General features: G+C 45.2%; 1 protein-coding gene across 1 annotated transcript; it reads left to right on the top strand.

The window, feature by feature from the left end:
* Positions 1-2,016: 2,016 nt before the first annotated feature.
* oat (ornithine aminotransferase) lies at positions 2,017-22,162 on the top strand. Its single transcript, XM_066666305.1, has 10 exons — positions 2,017-2,097; positions 7,714-7,914; positions 11,171-11,395; positions 11,560-11,655; positions 13,187-13,314; positions 13,568-13,690; positions 14,152-14,280; positions 17,521-17,634; positions 18,913-19,057; positions 19,876-22,162. The coding sequence occupies exons 2-10, from the start codon at positions 7,716-7,718 to the stop codon at positions 20,034-20,036; spliced, it is 1,320 nt and encodes a 439-aa protein (XP_066522402.1). The 5' UTR covers positions 2,017-2,097; positions 7,714-7,715; the 3' UTR covers positions 20,037-22,162.
* The last annotated feature ends 4,041 nt before the right edge of the window (positions 22,163-26,203 follow it).

Below are 26,203 nucleotides of genomic sequence, written 5' to 3' on the forward strand. Positions count from 1 at the left end.
TCTGAGAACAGGTTCCAGAGCATTCTTTCTATGTACAATTGTGTAAATTGTTAAAAATGTGCATTTTTTATAAATACATTTTTACTTCACATCACGTTTTGTCAACAGGACAATAAAGCAATTAAATTTAATAAGGGCGGCACGGTGGCGCAGCAGGTAGTGTCGCAGTCACACAGCTCCAGGGGCCTGGAGGTTGTGGGTTCGATTCCTGCTCCGGGTGACTGTCTGTGAGGAGTGTGGTGTGTTCTCTCTGTGTCTGCGTGGGTTTCCTCCGGGTGACTGTCTGTGAGGAGTGTGGTGTGTTCTCCCTGTGTCTGTGTGGGTTTCCTCCGGGTGACTGTCTGTGAGGAGTGTGGTGTGTTCTCCCCGTGTCTGCGTGGGTTTCCTCCGGGTGACTGTCTGTGAGGAGTGTGGTGTGTTCTCTCTGTGTCTGCGTGGGTTTCCTCCGGGTGACTGTCTGTGAGGAGTGTGGTGTGTTCTCCCCGTGTCTGCGTAGGGTTCCTCCGGGTGACTGTCTGTGAGGAGTGTGGTGTGTTCTCCCCGTGTCTGCGTAGGGTTCCTCCGGGTGACTGTCTGTGAGGAGTGTGGTGTGTTCTCCCCGTGTCTGCGTAGGGTTCCTCCGGGTGACTGTCTGTGAGGAGTGTGGTGTGTTCTCCCCGTGTCTGCGTAGGGTTCCTCCGGGTGACTGTCTGTGAGGAGTGTGGTGTGTTCTCTCTGTGTCTGCGTAGGGTTCCTCCGGGTGCTCCGGTTTCCTCCCACAGTCCAAAAACACAAGTTGCAGGTGGATTGGTGACTCGAAAGTGTCCGTAGGTGTGAGTGTGTGAGTGAATTTGTGAGTGTGTGTTGCCCTGTGAAGGACTGGCGTCCCCTCCAGGGTGTATTCCCGCCTTGCGGGTAGGCTCTGGACCCCCCGCGACCCTAAACATGGAGGAGCAGCGTTTAACTCCTGTGCCGCTGTTAAATAGAACCCACCGACTGAGAACACCTTTAGACAGTGTTAAGTCAAGACTAAAACATTTCTGTTTGAGCAGCTGCAGCTCGCTTTAAAACACTCTTCTCTGTTCATTCTGTAACGACACTTTAGTTCTTTCTTTTATTGTGTAACTTTAATTGTTTTAATCATTTTAATCTTGTTTTCTTTTTTTAGGGTATTCTTTCTTTTATTTTACTGTATTTCCTTTTATTCCTTTATTATTACTTTTATTAATTGTTTCAGTTTTTTCTGTTCATTTTGTGTCTGATTTTATGCCTTAATTTAGCACGAGACAAATGGATACACACTTGGTGTGAAACTGTGGGAGTCTAGGTGCAGATGATGCAACATCAGCTCTCTCTCTCTCCACACACACTCTCTCTCTCTCTCCCCACACACTCTCTCTCTCTCTCTCCCCTCTCTCTCCCCACACTCTCTCTCTCTCTCTCCCCACACACTCTCTCTCTCTCTCTCCCCTCTCTCTCCCCACACTCTCTCTCTCTCTCTCTCCCCACACTCTCTCTCTCTCTCTCCCCACACTCTCTCTCTCTCTCTCCACTCTCTCTCCCCACACACTCTCTCTCTCTCTCTCTCCCCACACTCTCTCTCTCTCTCTCCACTCTCTCTCTCTCTCTCTCTCTCTCCCCACACTCTCTCTCTCTCTCTCCCCTCTCTCTCCCCACACTCTCTCTCTCTCTCTCCCCACACACTCTCTCTCTCTCTCTCTCCCCTCTCTCTCCCCACACTCTCTCTCTCTCTCTCTCCCCACACTCTCTCTCTCTCTCTCCACTCTCTCTCCCCACACACTCTCTCTCTCTCTCTCTCCCCACACTCTCTCTCTCTCTCCACTCTCTCTCTCTCTCTCTCTCTCTCCCCACACTCTCTCTCTCTCTCTCTCCCCACACTCTCTCTCTCTCTCTCTCCCCACACTCTCTCTCTCTCTCTCTCCCCACACTCTCTCTCTCTCTCTCTCCACTCTCTCTCTCTCTCCACACACTCTCTCACTCTCTCTCCACACTCTCTCTCTCTCTCTCTCTCTCTCATAAACCCCTAGCACGGAGCTGCCGCTTAAACACATCTTCACTCAGCGGAGAAGAAAAGTATCATTCAGCAGCCAAAAAACGGTAAAATGGACCAATTTTACATCCTCTTTTCACGTCTTTAAAATCTATTTCGAGTGTGTGTTTCTCTCTGTAGAGGTAGTTATCCTCCTCCAGGCTGAAATCCGCCGTATTATCCAGGTTTCTACAGCGGGACGCGGACGGAGCCTCTGCCGGCATGGGCAGCTCCTGCGTCGGTTTACACACGCCGGCAGCCCCGCGGTAATTCTAGAGTCCACAAGCCGGCTCCGGCGGACTAAATATTTCATTTTGACACATAGGAGGCTCTTTAGAGACATATATAACGCACTGGCGAATGAATGACGCTGGGGAAAAAAAGCTGAAAATCGCCTTTAGCACCGGCTAGCGGATTAGCTAGGGAAGTGCTGTGGGGTTTTTCCATTCAATTGATGGAGAACATCACAGAACCGAGAGTCTCCTCTGGCTTATCTTTACAGGGGACTTTTAAACGATTTAAAGGGCAGTTTGGCTTCATGTGTAAACCTTTTTGTTTGAGATAAAGCTCCAGGATTGATTCTCGCGCCGAGCGTTAAATAAAAACACCTCACAGAGAACTTGCTAGAAGTTTCCGTTGCTTCTACTTGTTTTTAAAAACCACCTCTGGTTTAAATCAAGTGTTTAACCGTGTTATTGATGGCTTTTGTGCTAGAATGAGTATCGAGAAAGCAAACAGTCTCTTACTAACAGATCCAGACAGTCAAGCTCTCTGACGTCACAAACCTATAGACTCCAGCATGTCGAATCGCAGGGAGGGGATTTCGGGCAGCGATTGGAGATCAAAGCAGTGACTATTTGCATATTCATGACCCTAAACCAACTGAACGATGGTGTATGACGATGTAGAGTTAGATTTAATACCATTTTAAGAAGCTAGGAGATAACAGCCATAATAATAATAATATAATACCTTAATCATATATAGTGCCTTTCACAAACCTAAGGTCACTTTACAATGACCAGGGAAACAGCACTGTGGTCTGTAATGGTGTTTTGTTGTTATCTAATGTGTAAATAGTCTTAATGCTTTAAAAGGTGACCCGGGGACTGCTCTGAACCATTAGGATTTAAAACCTGATGGTTTTATGGGTTTGATTTGCTCTAAGACAGTTACAGGAACATCTGATGAGTCTAGAATCCGTATTTAAATTCGTCAGTGTCTTTTACACTCAGTGGGCTTCGACAGTGTTTTGAAGTTATTGAGGTTTGTCACTTTAAATGGGTTTTACTGCATGTACAATACTCAACGTGAGGAACACACATCTTGATGGATGTTTTGGAATGTGGCTCTACTAGGTGACAATGCTCAATGCCATGTGTTGGCTGGAAGGGTGTAAGTCCCTGTGGTGTGGAATAGGGCTCAGAGATTCGTTGTTTTTTTATTTTTTTTGTCACAGTTTTAATTTTAGCCTGCGTTATCAATAACTATGTCTTAAAGCAACACTAGGTAAGATTTGGTGTTTTTGTTTTGGGCTCTACATATAGTTACAGAGTAATTCACTGTTACGGCACTAGGGGGAGGTGAAAGGAGCGATTGAGGTTGTTTCTTACCCTCCCTCATAAGACAAATAACACTGATCCAAGAGTATTCTACGTGGTACAGATCTGTGAGGCATCAGTGATTTTGAAGCTGTACATTTTAACGTAAAAATTACTACCAGGTTTTACACAGGGATAATTAGCTTCTATAACAGAGATGGACCAATCAGAGGCTGCCGTACAGCCAGAAAGCAAGCGGCTCGTTATCATTTAAAGGAACGGTGTGCGTTCTGAACAGGGCTGTTTAGACAGGAGAGAACGCTGCTGTGGGGTTTGACCAAAGCCAAACTGGTTTATTCTCTGGGTTCTCGTGCCCTTTTTCCAGCGCTCTACTGAAATAGACACATGTTAATGAGGAAACCGACCTCATGGTTAATGTCAGCCAAAAAGAGAACTGGAAGCAGCATGTTGGATGTTATGTAAGGTTTAAGGTTCCAGTGGATGACCAGTTTGTTCCCCTGTGAAGGCCAAATCAGACAGATTATCTTCAAGAGAAAGAAACATGATAGACATTGACACCAGAGCGGTCTAAAAGCAGCTACAGAAGAACATCATACTGGCACAGTATTAAAGCAAACCTGTAAAAACCTGTTCCACTGCAGGTAATATTCAGTCTGGGAGTTTTTGTGTATATCGGTATTTCCTTTAAAGAGGAACCCTCAGAGTCAGGATCGTTTACAGTGGTGGCGATAGGAACCAGACATGGACATGGTTTTAGGACGGATTTACAATAACATTTCTAACATCGAGAGATGCATGTAGAGAGCAACGAGAAGAAAGAGTTACTAAAGAAAACATATTTGGATTCAGGTTAATTTTATTTTTAAAAATCTTCTCCATCCCCAAAAATCGTCACCTGCTCCGCACGAGGGGAGTGCAAACTGCCCAGATCTGTCACATCACCTCACAGAGACCCCTGTTAGCTAGAGTGATGGAGGAGAAAGAGCAGAGAGACCGCACGACTGAAGCATCACTTGGCTCTGTGTGCGCCACTCTGGAGCTCCTAGGGTTCATGAGTTCCGAAGGCCTGCATAGGTGCACTGTTGGTTTTGTAGAGTACATAAAGTGCTGTATTTGCACAGTAGACTTCGTGACCCTTGGTTCCTATCTCTACGGCTGTAATCAGAAGTCAGAGCCTGAAGGGTTCACTGTAATGAAAGTCAAACCACTCTAACGAATTTTATTTTACATCTCAGCACCTCAATATGATACAGAAATGATTACAAAAATAATTTCTCTTTAAAGATTTGGCAAAAGTTGGTAGAGAAACAGTAGAAGATTATATAGGAAACGTATTTATTTATATATATATTGTGTATGTGAATTTACTACATCATTTGAACACAGCAGCTGTCTTTCACACTGTGAGAAAACGTCACGATGAAGGGACCAATAGAAATGCTCCAGTGTAGTTCTGCAATCACAAACTATAGTCCAACGGTTGTTCTGCATACTTTGTCAGCCCCCTTCCGCCCTGTTCTTCAATGGCCATGGGGTTTAAAAACTCCAGCAGCACTGCTGTGTCTGATCCACTCTACACCAGCACAACACACACTAACACACCACCACCACGTCAGTGTCACTGCAGCGCTGAGAATGATCCACCACCACATCACACCTGCTCTGTGGGGGTCCTGAGTGCTGAGGAACAGGGGGAAAGGGGGGTAATAACGTATGCAAAGCAACAGGTACAGAAGTACAGAGAATGGAGAATGCGTCTAGGAACGAGGAAGTGGTTTTTAAAGTTATGGCTGAGCAGTTTACGTGCAGACTTATTCAGTTGGAGATCATTTCCAAGGCCAGCGGTCGATCTGCAGTGTGTGATCATAGCTGAGGTGTTTACATGACCATCTTTGAAGGCACTGCGTAACATTGTCACATGTCGTACGCTGTGATATGCCTCGATAAAACTGTGTACACGTTGTTTCAGGTGCGAGTGACAGTCTTATCATTGCTTTCTCTCCCGCGTCCGACGCATGTCCACGTGGACGGGTGTGTGGTTGCATGTCTTTATTTAGCGACTGGCTGGAAGCAGGGGGTGTGTGTTGGGGGCAGTGTCACAGCAGCCTATCACCTGTCTCTGGCCCATTTTAAGGTGCCAATCGAGGGCAGTAAAAGGGTCACTACCCCCCTTGAGGTCAGAGAGTTCATCCCCAGCTTTGCACATGTCAATAGACTGTATCCGCAAACTTCAGCCTCGGTAAATGTGTCCATTATCCTTCAGCTGAGAGCTTTAAAAGGTGGTGGAGTTGTATTGTAACTGAAGACAGTGACTAAACGACGGAAAATACATGATGTTTATTCATTCATTGTCAATCATTCATTGTCAGTAAAGACTTACTCAGTTTGCTGTTGAAATGCACGGAAGAGATTTTGGGTTTGGGATTTGGGAACAGAGAAGACTGTTTGTTTTACTCTAACAAATAAAAGTTTAGAATAAAATTCAGCTAACTCACACTAAAATGTAACTGTATCTTTCAGGTGAAGTTTGTTGGCAGTGATGAAGTCAAACTCCTGCTTCTGAGAGTTGTTTCTCTCAGAAACTGACTGCTTTACAAAATATACCTTTTTCCCATTGGATTTTTGTCTTTGAACTTCATTTTATTGTTTTAGCCGCAACTGAGTGAGTCTGAGCTTAGTGCATCAATGTAAAGCTGCAAATAAAACAAAAATAAGCATAATTTTGCATCATTTATAATTGAAATGTGGCAGAATTATTGCTTCAGTTTAAAGGTGTAGTTCACGATTGGACTGAAAAATACACATTTTATAAAATTCTGAAGATTTTTCTCTCAGCTCATGGCGCAGAAAAGGCATCTGTAGTTATTTAAGACAACAGAGAGGACTCTGACCAATCAAAAGCACAAATCGAGGTGAGGATGTTGCTCTATTCCTGCCCCATAGGTGGGTAATATGCATTAGCGGCTAACTGCGTTAGCGAACGTGCTACAAAGCTAAACAGCTCGAGTTACAAATGAGTTTCTGTGGGGATTTAAACAGTGAATGAAAACGTACAGATGGGTTACACTTCATTTTTACACCTCACACACATTGTTCCACCTTAAAAGTCACAGAGTTTCGGAACAAAAACAAACTGCGTTTCCCCACAATCGTAGACATCCCCTTTAATGTTTGTTTTCATAATCACGGGAAGCCACTATTGTAACTGAATATAATTATGGATTATTGTCCAGCGCTATCATGAATTAAAGGTACAGCTGAAATATCACCAAACTAAAATACAATGCCATGGTAAAGGTCTTAGTTTGTAAAAATATAGTTATTAAATTTAAAAGGTGGAGCAACAGGTAGCGTCACTGTTACACAGATGTTTCAGACTATAAAAAAAGACCTCTGCTTTGGCAATATTTCATCATCTCTCTGGTGTGTGTGTGTGGCTCATCGCCGTCGCTGTAGTGCTGTGTTGACTTTGGTGAGTGCAGCTCAGGAACATTTAGTGCTTTGTGGCTGAATGTAGATGAGAGGGATTAACTCTAGCAGGAGGCCAGTCCAGGCCGGGTTTAAAGCTCTATTGTTGTGGGAGTGAATGAGATTTGCTGGGGTGCAGATGTCTCTCATGGTGGCTTCAGTTCTGTGGTTAATGATGTGAAAGTGGTCCTAGATCTTTCACAGACTGAAAAAAAAAAATGTAGATGAAGTAAATCAAAGTTGGGCGGCACGTTGGTCCAGCAGGTGGTGTCGCAGTCACAGCTCCAGGGACCTGCGCCAAGTGACTGACTGTGAGGAGTGTGGTGTGTTCTCTCTGTGTCTGCGTGGGTTTCCTCCGGGTGACTGTCTGTGAGGAGTGTGGTGTGTTCTCTCTGTGTCTGCGTGGGTTTCCTCCGGCTGCTCCGGGTTCCTCCCACGCTCAAAAAACACATGTTAGAAAAACACACGTCAGAAGTGGAGCAGAATCAGAACGCCTCGTTTCTGACTTATGCTTTTCCCACACTACAGAAATAAAAAAATTCAAACAGAAACATGAGACATTTTTCACTGATGTTTCGGAGTTTGATCGTTGTTAGTCCTCATATCTGCTCTAAATATCTGCTCTCCTCTGTTTCTCTCTCTGTCTCTGTTCAGAAATGCAGGGAATGCTGACCCGTCTGATCCTGGTGGGGAGAGCTACCCCCTCTCTGAGCCGCGCAGTGCATTCTGGGACACGATCAGCCTCCTCATTGGGGTTGAAGACCAAGGTCACCTCAGAGGAGGTGTATGCTCGAGAGGACAGATACGGAGCACACAACTATCACCCCCTACCTGTGGCCCTGGAGAGAGGAGAGGGTCAGTACACACCTCCACACACTCCACACACACTTACAGCATGTTTACCCCTCACAGCAGTCAGAGATTAAATATATTTAGACACTGTCTGAACTAGGGCTTTCCCAAATACCATTTTTAGGTTGCTTTTCGATACACACATTTATCCAAACAAGAAATATTCAAATGTACCCAGTGAGTGAATGTGAATATTCAGGGCCAGGCACAGAACAAGATATCGTGTGTATAACCTGTAACTGTACACCAGAGAACACCCCGTCCACTTTGACAGACTTATTTAACTCAGACAGTCAATCCACGGTGTCGAAAACACTCATTGGCTCATTGATGTGAAATCTATTTTACAAAAAAATAAAATCAAGAATCAAGTATTTTTCCTTCTCCTGACCATGAGTGATGTGACAGTGTGAAACTTCATTACACAGCAGTGCAGTGAAATTTGGACTTCGCATTGGACCCATTCTTGGCAGTGAATACACACACACACACAAAAACGTTAGTGATTAGTGGCACTCAACACACACTTTCATTAAAGGGAAGGTGGACAATGTATTTTTTACATAGGACAGATTTTAATAAATGAAATGCAACAAAAACATTGTGCTAGAGGAATAAAAAAAATAAACGGGCAAATCACAAGGAAAAATAAACCACTAAAAACCCAGGAGTTCAGAGATATAATAGGTTTCAAAAGGCACACACAAACCATTCAAAAAACATACCAAAGAGTCAGTACTGAGTCATGCTTCGTAATGCACAGTAAACCGTGAAACAATATTACGCAACATCAAGTGGCTATAAATAGCCAAGGTGCAAACAATTCAGCACTTGACAAAAATAATTGGCAAACTCATTCCTTCTCAGCAGCACAGACCAGACCTTTACTAAAGGCCTCCATTAACTAGACAGACTACAAGGCTGCTTCTGACTGTCGTTTTGAATTCAAACTCTGTTGTTTATACTGTGTTTGACTAGAGGAGGGTGGGTCCCGCTGTGAGTGTTTGTTCCTCCCAAGGATTCATCCTCCAGCTTCGAGGGAGTTTTTCCTTGTCACTGTTGCCTTTGGCTGCTCACCAGGGTTATTACATTCAAATTTTGTTTTAATTTTTAATGCTTGCGATGCTGCTTGGTGACACCATCAGGTTTTAAAATGCTCTATAAAAATAAACGTGAGGAGGAGCCAAACATAGATACTCTGAGAATTTTCCACCAGAAGAGCTCTGGTTTTGATCCTGATTCTTAGGAACCGTGGTTCTTTCCAGTGAACAGCCCACTTTTCTACACGTTTAGAGGGGAACCGAGGATATGTCACCAGTGGGGGGCGTCGCTGTGGCTGAACACAGCGCCAGAGCCACAGATAAACTGTCAAAGTCATGACAGGGTCATGGTTTATTCTGTGTTCACCGTGGAGTCAGATCAGAGTGAGATGTAACACTGTGTAAATGTTGCCGAGTTCAGAGGCGCTCTGCTGAGGTCGTGAACAGCGGAGAAACGAAATCAACACGGAGCCGCGGCTCTGACCAATGCACATGGTGTCGCGCCAAACACAGCCCCAGAAACACACACAAACGGAGCGTGTTCCTGTTTTATTTCCTATTATTTATTCATATGATATGCTGTAAATGCTGTAAGTGTCCAGCTCCACTGCATGATAACGCTGTTTTTGAGGCTCTGAGCTCCCTCTTGAGTTACTGAACCTCCACACACCCACGGACAAACTCTTCGGTTCCAGTTAGGTATTAACTTTTGGTTCACGAACCAAGCACTAACAGGAGAGCAGGAGAAAGCAGTGCTAATAGAAAGTAAATGCTATAGATACAGACCATAATCTTCATAGAATTCATACAAAAACATCTGTACACAGTAAATATATTGAACACTAAGCAGAAGACTGCAAGAAAGTAGACTAGAACAGAAGTGACTTGTGTGTGTGTGAGTGCATTAGACATACAGCTTTTAGTGTCACAAGCCCAGATTCTTAGGAATCCTCCTACATCTTTGTCTTCCCGTCACTCTCCACCTTTAAGAAGAATTTTAAAACTTTTTTACTGACATATTTTTCTCATTAATTGTCCTGCTGTCTCACAGCCTTCCTCTGTTTTCTTGTATGTTTTAATCAGTAATTGTATATTTCTTTTATTCGCACACTGCTTTTGTCTTTTTTCCCGTTACTTATTTGTCTCCTGTAACTGTTCTGTAACGTGTCCTTGAGTAACCTGAAAGGCACTTAGAAATACAATTTATTATTATTATTTGGTTTTTATGATTAGTTATTACCGTGTGCGTGTGGGTTTCCTCCGGGTGATTGTCTGTGAGGAGTGTGGTGTGTTCTCTCTGTGTCTGCGTGGGTTTCCTCCGGGTGACTGTCTGTGAGGAGTGTGGTGTGTTCTCCCTGTGTCTGCGTGGGTTTCCTCCGGGTGACTGTCTGTGAGGAGTGTGGTGTGTTCTCCCTGTGTCTGCGTGGGTTTCCTCCGGGTGACTGTCTGTGAGGAGTGTGGTGTGTTCTCTCTGTGTCTGCGTGGGTTTCCTCCGGGTGACTGTCTGTGAGGAGTGTGGTGTGTTCTCCCTGTGTCTGCGTGGGTTTCCTCCGGGTGACTGTCTGTGAGGAGTGTGGTGTGTTCTCTCTGTGTCTGTGTGGGTTTCCTCCGGGTGACTGTCTGTGAGGAGTGTGGTGTGTTCTCCCTGTGTCTGCGTGGGTTTCCTCCGGGTGCTCCAGTTTCCTCCCACGGTCTCAAAACACACGTTTGTAGGTGGATTTGAGACTCAAAAGTGTCCGTAGGTGTGTGTGTGTGTGTGTGCCCAATGACTCTGGACCCACCGCGACCCTGAACTGGATAAGGGTTTCAGACAATGAATGAATAAATGAATGAATACTAGTTATTATTACTTTTGGGGGGCAGCTGAGGGCCTTGAGGTTAGTGAAGCGAGCTTGAGGCCGAAGGGTCACCGGTTCAATGAAGGGGGATCAATAAAGGTGTTTCTTCTTCTCCTGGTTGTCTTTAGCAGCACATTCGCATACAGGACTTGTTTCATACGTAATCTTATCTAAATATTAAAGTGAAAATAAAAACAACTTGCTTATTAAAGATTTCTTAGAGGTCGTGTCAAGTCTAGAATTCCATCTAACGTTGGAGACATTGTCTGTTTGTGTGTCACATTGGAGTGTCCTGGTTGTGAGAAGTAGTTACAAATAAAGGGAACTGGAAGAGAAAATGCACATAATCTGTTTTATTTTATGTTCTCTGTACTGTTTCAGGCATCTACGTGTGGGACGTAGAGGGCCGCCGGTATTACGACTTCCTCAGTGCATACAGTGCTGTTAATCAGGGCCATTGCCATCCTAAAATCATCGCCGCTCTGAACGCCCAGGCCTCCAAGCTGACCCTGACCTCCAGAGCCTTCTACCACGACATCCTGGGGGTCTACGAGGAGTACATCACCAAGCTGTTTGGATATGACAAAGTCCTGCCCATGAACACAGGTTGTTTAGAGTCTTAGCGTACAGTACATTTCACTCCCCAGTACTTATTACATGTCCTAGCGTTTCTAGAAGCCGTGTTTGTACTTCATTTTCATTCCACAGCATGAGACTGACAGTTTTTTGAAGGATTATGTTTTGAATGTTCCTTGTGTTGGCTCCTGAAGGTGTCGAAGCTGGAGAGACGGCCTGTAAGTTGGCGCGTAAATGGGCGTACAACGTGAAGGGCATTCCCAAATACCAGGCAAAGATCGTCTTTGCAGGTAGGGCTTTTTTCCACAGGAGAGTTAAACATATCCATTGTGCAATAAATGTTCAACTGTGGGTTTGTTCTTGAGGGTAAACTGTGGCCAGTAGCAGCACAAACAGAGCTGTAGATGTTTTTAAAATGACTGAAGGCTGCAGATAAAGTGTCATATTTCAGAAGTGATGTCTTGACTGTCGTTATTACGTATGTTATTTGCCATTGAGTTTAATGTCTAGTTCATAATTTTTAAATACAGTTTATTGATGAGGATCATATAGTTGCTGTCAGTGGGAAATATAGTTTTCCATCATCAGAACACATCGGCAGCTCTTTTATTATGTTATACAGGGGGTCCTCGACTTACGACGTTGATCCGTTCCTACGTCATGTCGTAAACCGATTTTCGGTGTAAGACGGAACATTACGTACATACTGTACGTAAATAACATACCGTAAGCACTGATCCTCCTCCTAACACCTATCCTCCTCGGTCCCGAGCCGCGTAACCGTGTATTCTTCCGCCGCGCCGCGCACACCACACACGAAGTTCACGTTACGACGTTTACGACGCAAAACCACTTACGTCGAAACAAGGCTTTATACAGTAAATGGGAGATGTGTCAACCACGAAACATCGTAACTCGGGACTGACGTAACCCGAGGATAGAGGGACTAGTCGAAATGCTCCACAAATCTCTACATAAACCTGATTTAAAACATAAGAAAGTTGTTGCTGTCGGCTGTTTCCGTTTCTGGAGGATCATGTGTTCATTGTTTTTTTTAGTATAATATGACAGTGACAGTCTGGAATATTTTGAATGTTCTGTGTTAGGGCTGGACAATAATTCAGTGTAAATATATATATCACAATATATATATTTAATAACAATGATGGGATTTTTAAACCCATTTTCAGCACTCCATTTGAAAGTTTGTTTGACACATTAATACTGTCAAAGCCAAGAGGTTTATGTTTGACGATGATGTCATGTTTCTTGTTTGCTGTGTCTTTTATATTGTTAATATCGATATCGGAATTACATCTTTTAAAGGCTAAGCACCACTTAATGGACCTCCATGATTATTTGACATTCTTGTAGTGACTGACAGATATAAGTATGAATTAAAATGAAAACAGCAGCTTAATTTGCTTTAAAACTTGACAATTTTATTAAATTGACGGAAAAACCCGCGCTCGCTACGGAAATTCTCGAACGCAACCGTGACGTCACTGTGACGTTGTCCACCATCTACGTCACAGGCAAGACGTCTATTAGAGTTTCCCAACACCGTTGGGGGGGACGGTCTTTTAAACCTTATTCCTTGAATTAGTAAGAAAGTTAGTAAAAAAAATTAGTTTTCTGACTCTCAATAAACACAAGTTAGGAACTCAAATTCCACTGTATTTATTTGTTTGACACTTTCATAGAGCTGCTGCTTAGCCTTTAATAAACGTTATCGTTTAAATATAAATTCAGGCCGTATCCTCCAACCTCTTCTCTGTGATTGGTTAATCCTTGCCCTTTTTTTTTTTTTTTTTTTTGTAGAGGGTAATTTTTGGGGACGGACAATGGCAGCCATCTCCAGCTCGACTGACCCCAGCAGTTATGAAGGGTTTGGTCCGTTTATGCCTGGGTTTGAGCTGGTTCCCTACAACGACATCCCTGCCCTGGAGGTAACTGTGCTCTTCTGTTATAGAAAATATAAAGATTAAAACAACAATAAGTAAAACATGAAACGGCTCTGATTCTCTGCTTCTCTCTTAGTTAAGTTTCAAATGAAAGGAAATGTTCAGTAAAATCAATTTTATAAAAATATAACTTATATATATATATAATATAACTGCTTTTTTTTTAAATATAAAATGTGTGTAAAATCCAGTAGCTGATGTCAAGAAATTATAGGTGTGTGTGTGTGTGTCTTTATAGAAAGCTCTACAGGATCCTAATGTAGCAGCGTTTATGGTGGAGCCCATTCAGGGTGAGGCTGGGGTTGTGGTCCCTGACCAAGGATACTTGACCAAAGTGCGAGAGCTCTGTACCAAACACAATGTGAGTAGCACACCTACACACACACACACACACACACACACACACACACACACACACACACACCTACACACACACACACACACCTACACACACACACACACACACACCTACACACACACCTACACCTACACACACACTTACACACCTACACCTACACCTACACACACACACACACACACACACCTACACCTACACACAGACACACACCTACACACAGACACACACACACCTACACACACACAGACACACCTACACCTACACACACACACACCTACACACCCACACCTACACCTACACACCCACACCTACACACACACACCTACACCTACACACACACACCTACACCTACACTTACACACACACCTACACTTACACACACCTACACACACACACACACACACACACACACACACAAAATAAACTTAAAGAGAATATCTTTTATGGTGTGTGTGTGTTTCTAGGTCCTGTTCATGGCTGACGAGGTCCAGACGGGATTGGCTCGTACAGGTCGGATGTTAGCTGTGGATTACGAGGCTGTGCGGCCGGACGTGGTGTTGCTGGGAAAAGCCCTGTCAGGAGGAGTGTACCCTGTGAGTGACACACACACACACACACACAAAGATCTGAATGAAGGTAAGAGATAGAGAGAAGTTGCAATAATCAGCCTCAACTCGACCTGAAATCCGAGAATTTATTTGCCACCCATACCTCGGAAAGTAGTCCTCCAACACACAGTATGTGCGCTCTCTCTCTCTCTCTCTCTCTCTCTCTCTCTCTCTCTCTCTCACACACACACACACATTCTCAGTTCACAGCTGCAAATTCCTTAAACCTAAAATACAGGTTTGTTTCTTCAGCTCAGTAATGAATTCCAAAGTGCTTCCAGTTTCCTACGGAAATGTGTGATGGAAAACTCTAGAAGAGAGAAAGGGGTTCTGGTCCTTCAGACAAAACACACACACACACACTTCTTAGAAAGGTCTGGAAGTGTTGACAGTCACTGAAATTAATACAGACGCATGACTGATATTCTAAGAACAGCTCCTGCCTGGAGACTTACACCTGTTAATACACTGCTCACAAACACAGGGCCAAACCCCAGGGGGTTCAGAGAACATAATAATGTAAGATATGATGTATTTTATAAAGTTGTTGGTATGTTTTTCAAATGATTTTTCATTTTTTTACACCATCTGTTCTAAACAGAATAATAAAACTAATCCTGAATGATATAAATGGGGGTAAATTATACAAATTTCCCATAAACAGAGTTCTGCAGTCTCTGTGAAGTACTGTGGACTGTGGTCAATATACCACAAGGATCAAACCCCACAGAAGAGTTTCGCTCTGTTCTCTTCCTTCTCCGCTCCTTTTCTTGCCTTTGTAATCTCTTTCTCTCATTCCTTGCTTATCATTTTAGGTCTGTTCTCTCATTTTCCCATTCTTGCCTTTGAGTGGGGGCTCTTGTTTCACATTGTGTGGGTTGGTGGGCTCCAGAGCCAGACTTTTCCTTCTCCTGTATATCTACATTTATGGGGATAAAACATTTTGTTCTGATGAAATACCGATAATAAAACCAACAAAAGGGTAAACAGCCTGGAGCTCGACTACACTTCCATCGAACCTCATTGTTGGCGTCGACCTGACCACACACCACAGGAAGTAAGCAGAGAGAGGCTTGTTTATCATTATAACTCGAGTGTTTTGAGTCTAAATTCTCTGGGTTTTGGATTAACCAGAGGGGCTGTGCCAGGAGCGTGGAAATTTGGGCATTTTCCACTGTTTGTCTGACAACAGCTCGGATTGTGACTGCTGCTGTGGCTCTACTTATAGCAGGCTTTCAACACACATCCCCACAGCTGTAATCAGTCAAGTCTCACTTACACTGGGGCAATAGCAAATAGAAGGTAAATGCTTCCCCAGTGTGGAACGACTGACTTTTTTTCTTGTGCCTCTATTCCCCAGTGTTCAGAATCACAAGGAGTTTGGAGTTGACTGTGTTTACACTTCCATTAAAAGCAGTAGAATAAACCGGGCCTTTGAGCATCTCCACTTGCCTGTCGTGTGTGTTCCCACTGCTAACATATTTATTGGCCTAGATCAGCATTACTCTCCCGTGTATACATTAACACACAGGCTTTCACCTTCGCTGTTAAAATTTGTGGTCCGGCGCTGTGATTGGACAGACTCAGACGAGGGGGCGGGGCACTTTGAGACTTGGGCTGCGGACAGACAACTGACTGGGTGATCTTGTTTCACTGTTTGTGGGTTGGTGGGCTCCAGATGCTCGCATTGATGCACAGAACAAGTTGTTCATTATATCCACCTTGAATTCTCTCAAAAATATGCCATGCTTTGGTACACACTGAGACACTGCAGGAAAAGAAAGTACGTGGCTTACTCTGCTACACAAGGGAGAAACATTCATTCATTCATTATCTGTAACCCTTATCCAGTTCAGGGTCGCGGTGGGTCCAGAGCCTACCTGGAATCATTGGGCGCAAGGCGGGAATACACCCTGGAGGGGGCGCCAGTCCTTCACAGGGCAACTCACACATTCACACCTACGGACACTTTTGAGTCGCCAATCCACCTACCAACGTGTGTTTTTGGACTGTGGGAGGAAACCGGAGCACCCGGAGGAAACCCACGCAGACACAGGGAGAACACACCACACTCCTCACAGACAGTCACCCGGAGGAAACCCACGCAGACACAGAGAGAACACACCACTCTCCTCACAGACAGTCACCCGGAGGAAACCCGCGCAGACACAGGGAGAACACACCACACTCCTCACTGACAGTCACCCGGAGAGAGAATCGAACCCACAACCTCCAGGCCCCTGGAGCTGTGTGACTGCGACACCTACCTGCTGCACCACTGTGCCGCCCTGAGGGAGAAACAGAGCACTGATGTTACACTTGTATTAGCAACTACAGTTGAAAAAAGCCACCAGGCTTTAAAATATATGAAATGACTAAATAAACAGAACCAGTCGATTCGTTTGTGTTGAGCTGAGTGAACAGAATCGATATCAGGAGCGTAAAAGCCGCACCGGTCTGTCAATGGTTAACAAATGTGGCTTGTGTGGGTACAGACACCAGAGGGCGGCGACGTACAGGAGATTAGTTTCACAGCGGACATCTGCTTTGTGTAATCTTTAAATAAACAGCAGCATGGGCACTTGTACTTAGCAGAACAGTCATCCCAGTGATCAAGAGCAGTACAGAGGCCCGGAGATGTGTGTGTAGAGCTGATTATGAGGACGTGCTGCAGATGGAGGGAGCGTAATGCTAATCTAAGCTTAGAAAAGCTTACCGTAATGTGCTCCATTTGTGTGTTGCCTACAGCCCACGGCTGAATCAAGAGTGGGAGACACTGTCGGTGGTGAAACTCTGTTCCTTTTCTGTAACTGGTGTAACGACTGTTGTTGTCAATTTAAGACCATTTTATTCCACTGATATGAAGATAATATAATATCATAATAATCAATTTTAAAAGATTATTAACCCCTTTAAAGAGCAATGAACTTTTAGCCAAAACATAAAAGAGAATTGAAAATAAAAAGCTGTAAAGAACATTCAGATATTGGAATTGGAATATAAAAAAAAATGTAGAGATTTTCTAAATAAACAAAAAGGATATTTCACATGTAAATAAACAGTGGGGAACGTTGGGGTCAAGAAAAATCATTAAGGAAATGTTCATGTGTTGTACACCAAGCTGACAATGTAATGACTGTGAGAGGCCTAGCTTCTCTTGGTGTGTCATTGGCGTAACTCTTCCGTGTGTGTGTCAGTGGCATAACTCTGCCCTTTGCGTTTCAGGTGTCTGCGGTGCTCTGTGATGATGAGGTGATGCTGACCATTAAACCTGGAGAGCACGGCTCCACGTACGGAGGGAACCCACTCGCCTGCTGCGTCGCCATCGCTGCCCTTCAGGTTCATGTCTTTCCAAACCTCCATCCATTCATTCATTATCTGTAACTGCTTATCCAATTCAGGGTCACGGGGGGTCCAGAGCCTACCTGGAATCATTGGGTGCAAGGCGGGAATATACCCTGAAGGGGGCGCCAGTCCTTCACAGGGCAACACACACACACACACACACACACACATTCACTCACACACTGTGGACACTTTTGAGTCGCCAATCCACCTACCAATGTGTGTTTTTGGACTGTGAGAGGAAACCGGAGCACCCGGAGGAAACCCACGCAGACACAGAGAGAACACACCACACTCCTCACAGACAGGCACCCGGAGGAAACCCAAGCAGACACAGAGAGAACACACCACACTCCTCACAGACAGTCACCCGGAGGTAACCCACGCAGACACAGAGAGAACACACCACACTCCTCAGACAATCACCCGGAGGAAACCCACGCAGACACAGAGAGAACACACCACACTCCTCACAGACAGTCACCCGGAGGAAACCCAAGCAGACACAGAGAGAACACACCACACTCCTCACAGACAGTCACCCGGAGGTAACCCACGCAGACACAGAGAGAACACACCACACTCCTCAGACAATCACCCGGAGGAAACCCACGCGGACACGGGGAGAACATACCACACTCCTCACAGACAGTCACCCGGAGGAAACCCACACAGACACAGGGAGAACACACCACACTCCTCAGAGACAGTTACCTCGAGGAAACCCACGTAGACACAGGGAGAACACACCACACTCCTCACAGACAGTCACCCGGAGGAAACCCACGCGGACACAGCGAGAACACACCACACTCCTCACAGACAGTCACCTGGAGCAGGAATCGAACCCACAACCTCCAGGCCCCTGGAGCTGTGTGACTGCGACACCTACCTGCTGCGCCACCGTGCCGCCCAACCTCCATCCACCCTTACTTTCAGGCAGAGGGTGTGACGTTGTTTGACCGACAGTCTATAGTTTACTTTTCTTTACCCAAATACATGTAGTCATACATATAACTTTGCAGTCATAATTTCAAGGAAGCTTTGCCCGTGCTCGCTCTGTACTGTTTGTTAATGATTTGTATTCCGTATTTACTCTGTTTTGTATCTCCATCAATGAGTGAGTGAGTGGGTGAATGTGTGATGCCTTGCATTTAATAATGATGAGGCATATTTGGGTTTTAAAGCGGTACATGAACAGGCAGCTGTTGTTTAACTGCAGTATTCCCTCCAGGGTTAGGGTTCATCGTGTGTCTGTTTTGATTCGATTAGGTTCTGGAGGAGGAGAAGCTGGCAGAGAATGCTGAGAAAATGGGTCACATCCTGAGAGCAGAGCTCAACAAACTGCCCAAAGACGTAGTGACGACGGTGAGGGGGAAAGGGCTGCTGAACGCTGTCGTCATCAAGGAGACTAAAGGTACGAAACCCTGGCTGAGCCAGACCTGCCCTCACCCACGTGAGTTTAGGGGGCGTTTGTACAGCGTGATCATCTCTCTGCGAACCGTGTCCTGAACTGTTCCTTGCCTCTGGAGCTGAGTGAAGATGTCAATCAAGGTGCTCAGTCTGTTTAAAGTTTTGTCAGTGAGACGTAAACGCTGTCCTCTAGATTTGTTAAAATCCCAGGCATTTTCAGCTTTAGAAATGAAACATAAAACAGAAATAGCTTTCATCTCCCAGAGTCTCATATTTCACCGTGTGGTTGAGAGGAGGTAGCACCTTTAGCTGGCTGTGATTGGCCGAGAGGCTCGTCACGTAATGAGGTCAGTTATGGCGCTTGTCCACTGCTACAACAACGTTACGTTAAGCGGTGTTTACTCATGGTGTATTGGCGTGTTGTTGTTGTTTGGGACTGAACACAGCTCCATCATCAGTTCAGACAGATCAGTAGAGTTTGTCCAGCTCTCGTGACGCCTGGCTTTCAGCGCCTGTTCCTTTAAATGATAATGAGCCGCTCGCTGTTCACCCCGACCCCGAGCGCACAGCAGTGAGGAGCGAGGAGCAGAAGCTCTGGTTTTTAGCTGTTTTCACTCTGTTTTCTTTCTTCTCCGTTCTTATTTCTCTGCACTCGTTGTGTCTGTTTTGCTGCGTTTGACCTCGTCTCAGTGCTTTCACATAAACGCGGGTGCAGCGCTGTGATTGGACAGACTCAGACGAGAACAGACAAGAAAAGCGTTGACCATTTGCCATGTTTGTCGTCTGCCTCTTTAACCATCGCTTTCCACTTTCCTCTCTCAGAGTACGACGCCTGGCGAGTGTGTCTGCGTCTCCGCGACAACGGGCTTCTGGCCAAGCCCACTCACGGTGACATCATCAGACTGGCCCCGCCCCTCATCATCAACGAGGACGAGGTCAGAGAGTGCGTGGACATCATCCAGCGAACCATCCTGTCCTTCTAAACAGCTGGGCTTCAGTAATCCTGCTGACCAACAAACTAAAACAGAAATTGAAATTCCTTTCGAGGTCCCGCTGCTGTGAAGATGCTGTAAACACACGAACTGCTGACAAGAGTGAAGGACTATTAATCAGAGGCTTGTATTCTGGTTTTTATTGTAATTATATTGAAAGACATGCTAGTTTTACATAGTCTTCTCCGGTCTAGAACTGAAGGGAGAAACAGAGTGATTGTTTTACCAAGTGCAGTTTTCATACTGTTTCTGAAGTTTAATGACGTTTAAGTTTAATTCCAGGAGTTTGAAGCGTTACGTTGTCGGCGCTGAGGCTCAGACAGTGTTTGACTGTGATTCTCGCAGGTGCTGCTAGCTCTTAGCTCTCAGTCCCGGTCCAGTGGACCCCAGATCCCAGAGCTTTTGTGTAGCTCCTGTTTGGACGCATCTGTTTCCAGTCGCCAGGTTTTTACACAAGAAAAACGGTTGCATTGGCAAGAGAAGTCCTCTTAAATTAGTCATAAATATAATCATATTCTCACTGGGAGGATGTTGCCTGGATATTACAAAAGGTCATACTTATTTCTCCCATTCCTCCTGTAGATTGTTTTAATTCCTTCAAGAAATACTTCTTGAAACAAGCCGAATCCTCTGCTAGTGGAAACACACTGGCACTAACCCTCTACTCAACTGTGGAGATGATCTGCAGGGTTTGAAAATACGAATCGTGTTGAAAGAATGTGTCTAAGAGGCTGCGGTTCTGGATGCAGATGCCTTAATCACTAAATGTCATGGTGTGTTCATTTTGTAAGACTAATGTGACCGTGTAGCGTTTCTACACCACCTCTGGGCCTGGGACTGAAGCTCTGTTTTAGCCGTTCACTCTGTTGCGATGAATGTCGCTGAAGCTACAAACACCAAACTGAAAATGCAACTGAAGGGAATAAGTGTTCTTCCGAAATCAAATGCTCCACTGAATATTCCGTTTAATCGTTATTTAATGCACATAAGAGACTGTGGTTTTACATATTTATGATGAGGAAGTTGCTTTAATTTATGAATATATGAATATTCATGTTTTTTTAAAAGGCACATAAGACATTTACCACAAGGTTAAAACATTTCCTTGAGGTTTAAATGAAGTGATGAAATGACTCCCCCCGTGTAAACAGCCCCTGTTCAGAACGCCCGCTTTCAGCCCCTGTTCCTTTAAATGATAATGAGCCGCTCGCTGTTCACCCCGACCCCGAGCGCACAGCAGTGAGGAGCGAGGAGCAGAAGCTCTGGTTTTTAGCCGTTTTCACTCTGTTCTCTTTCTTCTCCGTTTTTACTCAGTGCTCTTATTTCTCCGCGCTCGTTGTGTCCGTTTTGCGGAGTTTGACCTCGTCTTTGCGCTCTCACATAAACACGGGTCCAGCGCTGTGATTGGACAGACTCAGACGAGGGGCGGGGCCATAGAAAACGGACCACAGTTAGTGGGTTGTTGGGCTCCAGTTACATACATTAATGAGCACATGCACTGGATAAAGGCTTAGTTTATAATATGTCCCCCGTTTCAGAATCATGGGTCTTGTTACACAGCATTTAAAAGCAGGTCTGTTTTTATTTTATTGCATATTCTCCCTAATTAACTTGAATTATCAGCTTCAAAAGTGGGTCACTTTATTGTGTAAAGGTCTCAGCTGCTGGCGCTAAAGGGAAACTAGGCTTGACCAGGTCTGGGAGAGTGTCCTTTTGCTCAAAACTAAACTCTTGAATGATTTCGGAGTCCAACGAGTGGTTTTTAAATCTTCATTTTTTCCTTAATTTGAAATCTGTGAAGAAGACGGCCCTGAGAGGGGGATGAAGGCACTGGAAAACTGAAAAGAGTGAGTGGAAAGAAACATGCTGAGTCGTGTTAGCTGACTGCTGTGTGTATAATGTGGAATCTAGTCCATTCTAAGTGTGTGTGTACACGAGAGCGTATGTTTGTGAAAGGGCACATTAAATGTGCGTCTGCTTTGCTGAACCCTGAGAGGTTCCAGGCTGATCTTATTTATCCGTGCGCTGTTTTGCATTTCACAAATTTAATGTTTCGGAAAATGGCCTCAAAGACAATATTCTGTTTCAAGCTTGTTGCATTGTTCTTTAAATAAATCACCTGCTGAATCAATGAGACTGTGTTTTGTTGTTCATTCATTCACTTCTGCGCACACACACACACACACACACACACGGCAGTTTCACCCAGTAACTCACTGAGCGCACTTCACACAGTCCCCGCTAGGTGGCACTATTCACTGCTGAAAGTTTATGAACTGAAGGCAGAATCGAGAGGAATCTCATCATATTCCCAGTGCACGTCGCTGAGGGGTAGTGCTCTGCTCTGGACACGAGTAAAAGTGGCTCACAGCGGAGGTAACAAGACTTAGGCGTTTAAAAAATATGTCACAGAAAGGCGTGTGATGAAAATGACTAATTTTAGGCCTGAACTGTGTATCTACTGTAACCTGGTCATAGCAGAGTGGTGTGTGTCGGATGTTTTACTGTCCCCTGTGTAAGTGGTTCTCCGTCCTTTTCTTGGCTCCTTCACACCCACCTCGACTTCAGAAGGGGCTGTTAATGAGCTCGTTAGTGGCATCAGGTGTGTTGGGAGCAGAGGAGTCCCAGGGCAGTGGTCCACCAGGATCAGGATCGAGAACCACTGCCCAGTATGAGCCCAGCACTACACACACCCTGTGAATCTGCTGGTTGTGGAGAGTGTGTAAGAATGGCTGTAGACGCCGTGACGTCTGGTTCCTATCTCAGGCAGTTTCTCTACAGTCCACCATTTCACATCGGACCACTCTGAATGACGCTGTGTACGTCTCGGCCGTTCTCAGGTGTGTGGACTTTCCTTCTGGGGTCAGTGTAGAGAAAATGGTCTTAAAGGAACAATACTGTGCTCCGGGGGTTTCTTCCTACACTTGTAGAGTTTAATTCACGTTAACAACACATTCCTGAAATCAAAGGGCAGGGTGGAGGCAGGGGGTGCTATGCTACCCTCCTCCTAAAATTTCATAGTGCAGTTTCTGCAGTGCTGAGCCCAGATTAGCAATGACAGAGGCTCTGGTCTCACTTTAACAGCACAGTGCAGCATCACGGTGATTTTGAAGCTGTAATTGTAATGTAAAAATACTACCTAGTGTTGCTTTAACTGGTTTAAGCTGAGAGTCTGATGAGGACGGTGGGGTTCAGGCTGAAATAGAAGCAGCAACGTATTCGATATTCAATCCAAACTTGGGTCTAGGCCTCTGCTGTCACTCACAAATAGCTTTCTGTCTGTGTGGCCCTCAGGCAAAGAGCTTATCACACCCAGAGAGAAAGAGTGTCAGTGTGTGTGTATGTGTGTGTGTGTGTGGCAAAGAAAGGCAGAAGATGAAAAGGGAGCAGGGTTTGGTTACAAAAGAAAAACTCATCCTGTGGCTAACAGAGAGGAGGAAACCTTTCTGAAGAGACAAATATTACCTGAATACATACAGCACAACTGTATATACTCTCTCTCTCTCTCTCCTCGCAGCTGTACAGCTCGAACCCAGGTCTGTGTCTATCACTAAAGTCAGTTTCCAGTTCAGAAAGCGAGTGATGTATTTAAACACAGTCGTATCCTCCTGGGCTGGTTTCCTGGAGAGTTCTCTCTTTAAATCTATAGATGACCTTGTTACGGAATTAAGTTACAGACACACAGCTCCAGGGTCCTGGGGGTCTTGGGTGGGATCTTCTACATTATGTTCTTCATCTCGGGTGACTGTCTGTGAGGAGTGTGGTGTGTTCTCTCTGTGTCTGCGTGGGTTTCCTCCGGGTGACTGTCTGTGAGGAGTGTGGTGTGTTCTCTCTGTGTCTGCGTGGGTTTCCTCCAGGTGACTGTCTGTGAGGTGTGTGGTGTGTTCTCCCTGTGTCTGCGTGGGTTTCCTCCGGGTGACTGTCTGTGAGGAGTGTGGTGTGTTCTCCCTGTGTCTGCGTGGGTTTCCTCCGGGTGACTGTCTGTGAGGAGTGTGGTGTGTTCTCCCTGTGTCTGCGTGGGTTTCCTCCGGGTGACTGTCTGTGAGGAGTGTGGTGTGTTCTCCCTGTGTCTGCGTGGGTTTCCTCCGGGTGACTATCTGTGACAGAGCAACATCCTCATCTCTGTTCGTGCTTTTGAAAGTTTGGAGTTCTCTATGTTGTCTAAAAAAAAAGAAACACAGATGCCTTTTCTTTACTATGAGCAGAGAGAGAGAGAGAGAGAGACTAGCATACTGCACCAAGACTACTGCTCAATAACTCTAAACATTTACATCTACAGCATTTGCCAGACACACGTCTCCAGTGTGATTTACACTTCCAGTCATGGTGCAGAGGAAGGAGAATGTAAATGTTTTTATTGGGGCAGGTAGTGTCACAGTCACAGCTCTGTGACTGAGAGCTGCCTCCCCCTGTGTGGTTCTGACCCGGGGCACTATGATCTGACCAGTCCCGAGTGATCTGAGGGGCCACTGGGTTCATACACTTCTAGCAGATCTGAAATATATTTTGGTCCGAGGCAGTTTATTGATTTATAAACAACTAATAGCACTTTAAAATCAGTGTTTAATTTGGAGCCAGTGCAGTGACCTGAGGACAGTGATGTGCTCGGTTCTCTTGGTTCTGGTAAGAGTTCTAGCTGTGTATTGCTACCTTTCTTCTGGCCCCATCAACATCTGGGAATCAGGACCAGAGAAAGGTAGCAATACACCCATTCGAACAGGCTGCGAAAACAGGAGTCGGATCGTGTGAATGCAACTTGTCCCCAGCACTTTTTCAGAGCAAAGTAGAGACATCACAGTAACCACTAGAAGCAGAAACTGAGCACGTCTCTCTCCATTTAAAGAGGCAGCGTTGTCTGAGTGGAGTTTACTGGGAGGCAGTGTTAGAAGTTTGACCACTGAGGGAACACAGATTCCTATAAGGACTTTGGTATGGTGTAGGCGTGCCTTAAAAAGTCTCCATCCCCCTTACACTGAGCAAGGTCTCTGCAGCTCTCCCAGGAGCGCTCTCTCTCTCTCTCTGTGTGTGTGTCTCTCTCTCTCTCTCTTCTGCTCCAGAGGATGAGCAGGACAATAATTTTGGATATGTTCCTCCCTCAGGAATGTCCAGAATCCGCTGAGGAATTGTAAACATGGCCTGTAGAAGCGATGTTCCGTCTCGGGTGACCGGCAGTGGCCGCGTGGTCAGTCGGGAGTCAGGAACAGCGTGTGATAATGTGTTGAGCAGAAAGCTGGCATGGAAATAAACACAGAGGGTCTTCTCCAGCAGCTTCTGCAGGTCACTGTGCATCCAGAAGTCTGCAGAGACTAAGAAACTAACAGGTGAAACTCTGGAGAAAGTAAAGTAAAGTAAAATAAATCAAAATACACTATATTGCCAAAAGTGTTCACTCACACATCTAAATCATGTGAAAATATGGGTCTCTCAGGAGCTCGGTGAATTCCAGTGTGGTACCGTGAGAGAATGCCACCTGTGCAACACGTCAAGTTGTGAAATTTCCTCGCTACGAAATATTTCACAGTCAACTGTCAGTGATATTATAACAAAGTGGAAACGATTTGGAACGACAGCAACTCGGCCACAAAGTGATAAGCCGTAAAATGACAAAAAAACACCACTGGACTCTAGAGCAGTGCAGGCGTGTTCTCTCTCGAAGTGTCGAATCACACTTCTCTGTTTGGCGATCCGATGGAGGAGTCTGGGTTTGGTGTTTGCCAGGAGAACGGTATGTGTAAAGTTTGGTGCAGGGGGGATTATGGTTTGGGGTTGTTTTTCAGGAGGTGGGCTCTGCCCCTCAGTTCCAGTGAAAGGAACTCTTAATGCTTCACAAAACCAAGAGATTTTGGACAATTCCATGCTCCCAACTTTGTGGGAACAGTTTGGGGACAGCCCCTTCCTGTTCCAACACGACTGTGCCCCAGTGCACAAAGCAAGGTCCGTAAAGACATGGACAAGTGGGTTTGGTGTGGAAGAACATGACTGACCTCAGCCTGAGAGAACACCTTTGGGGGGAATTAGAGCGGAAACTTGGAGCCAGGCCTCGTCCAACATCAGGGTCTGAGCTCACTAATGCACGGTAAAAAATTCCCATAAACACACTGATTTATAGCTGCAGAGTGTGGGCCGACATCATGTTAAACCCTATGGATTAAGAATGT

This window comes from Hoplias malabaricus, chromosome 3 (genome assembly GCF_029633855.1).
Source record: "Hoplias malabaricus isolate fHopMal1 chromosome 3, fHopMal1.hap1, whole genome shotgun sequence".
NCBI classification, from domain to species: Eukaryota; Metazoa; Chordata; class Actinopteri; order Characiformes; family Erythrinidae; genus Hoplias; species Hoplias malabaricus.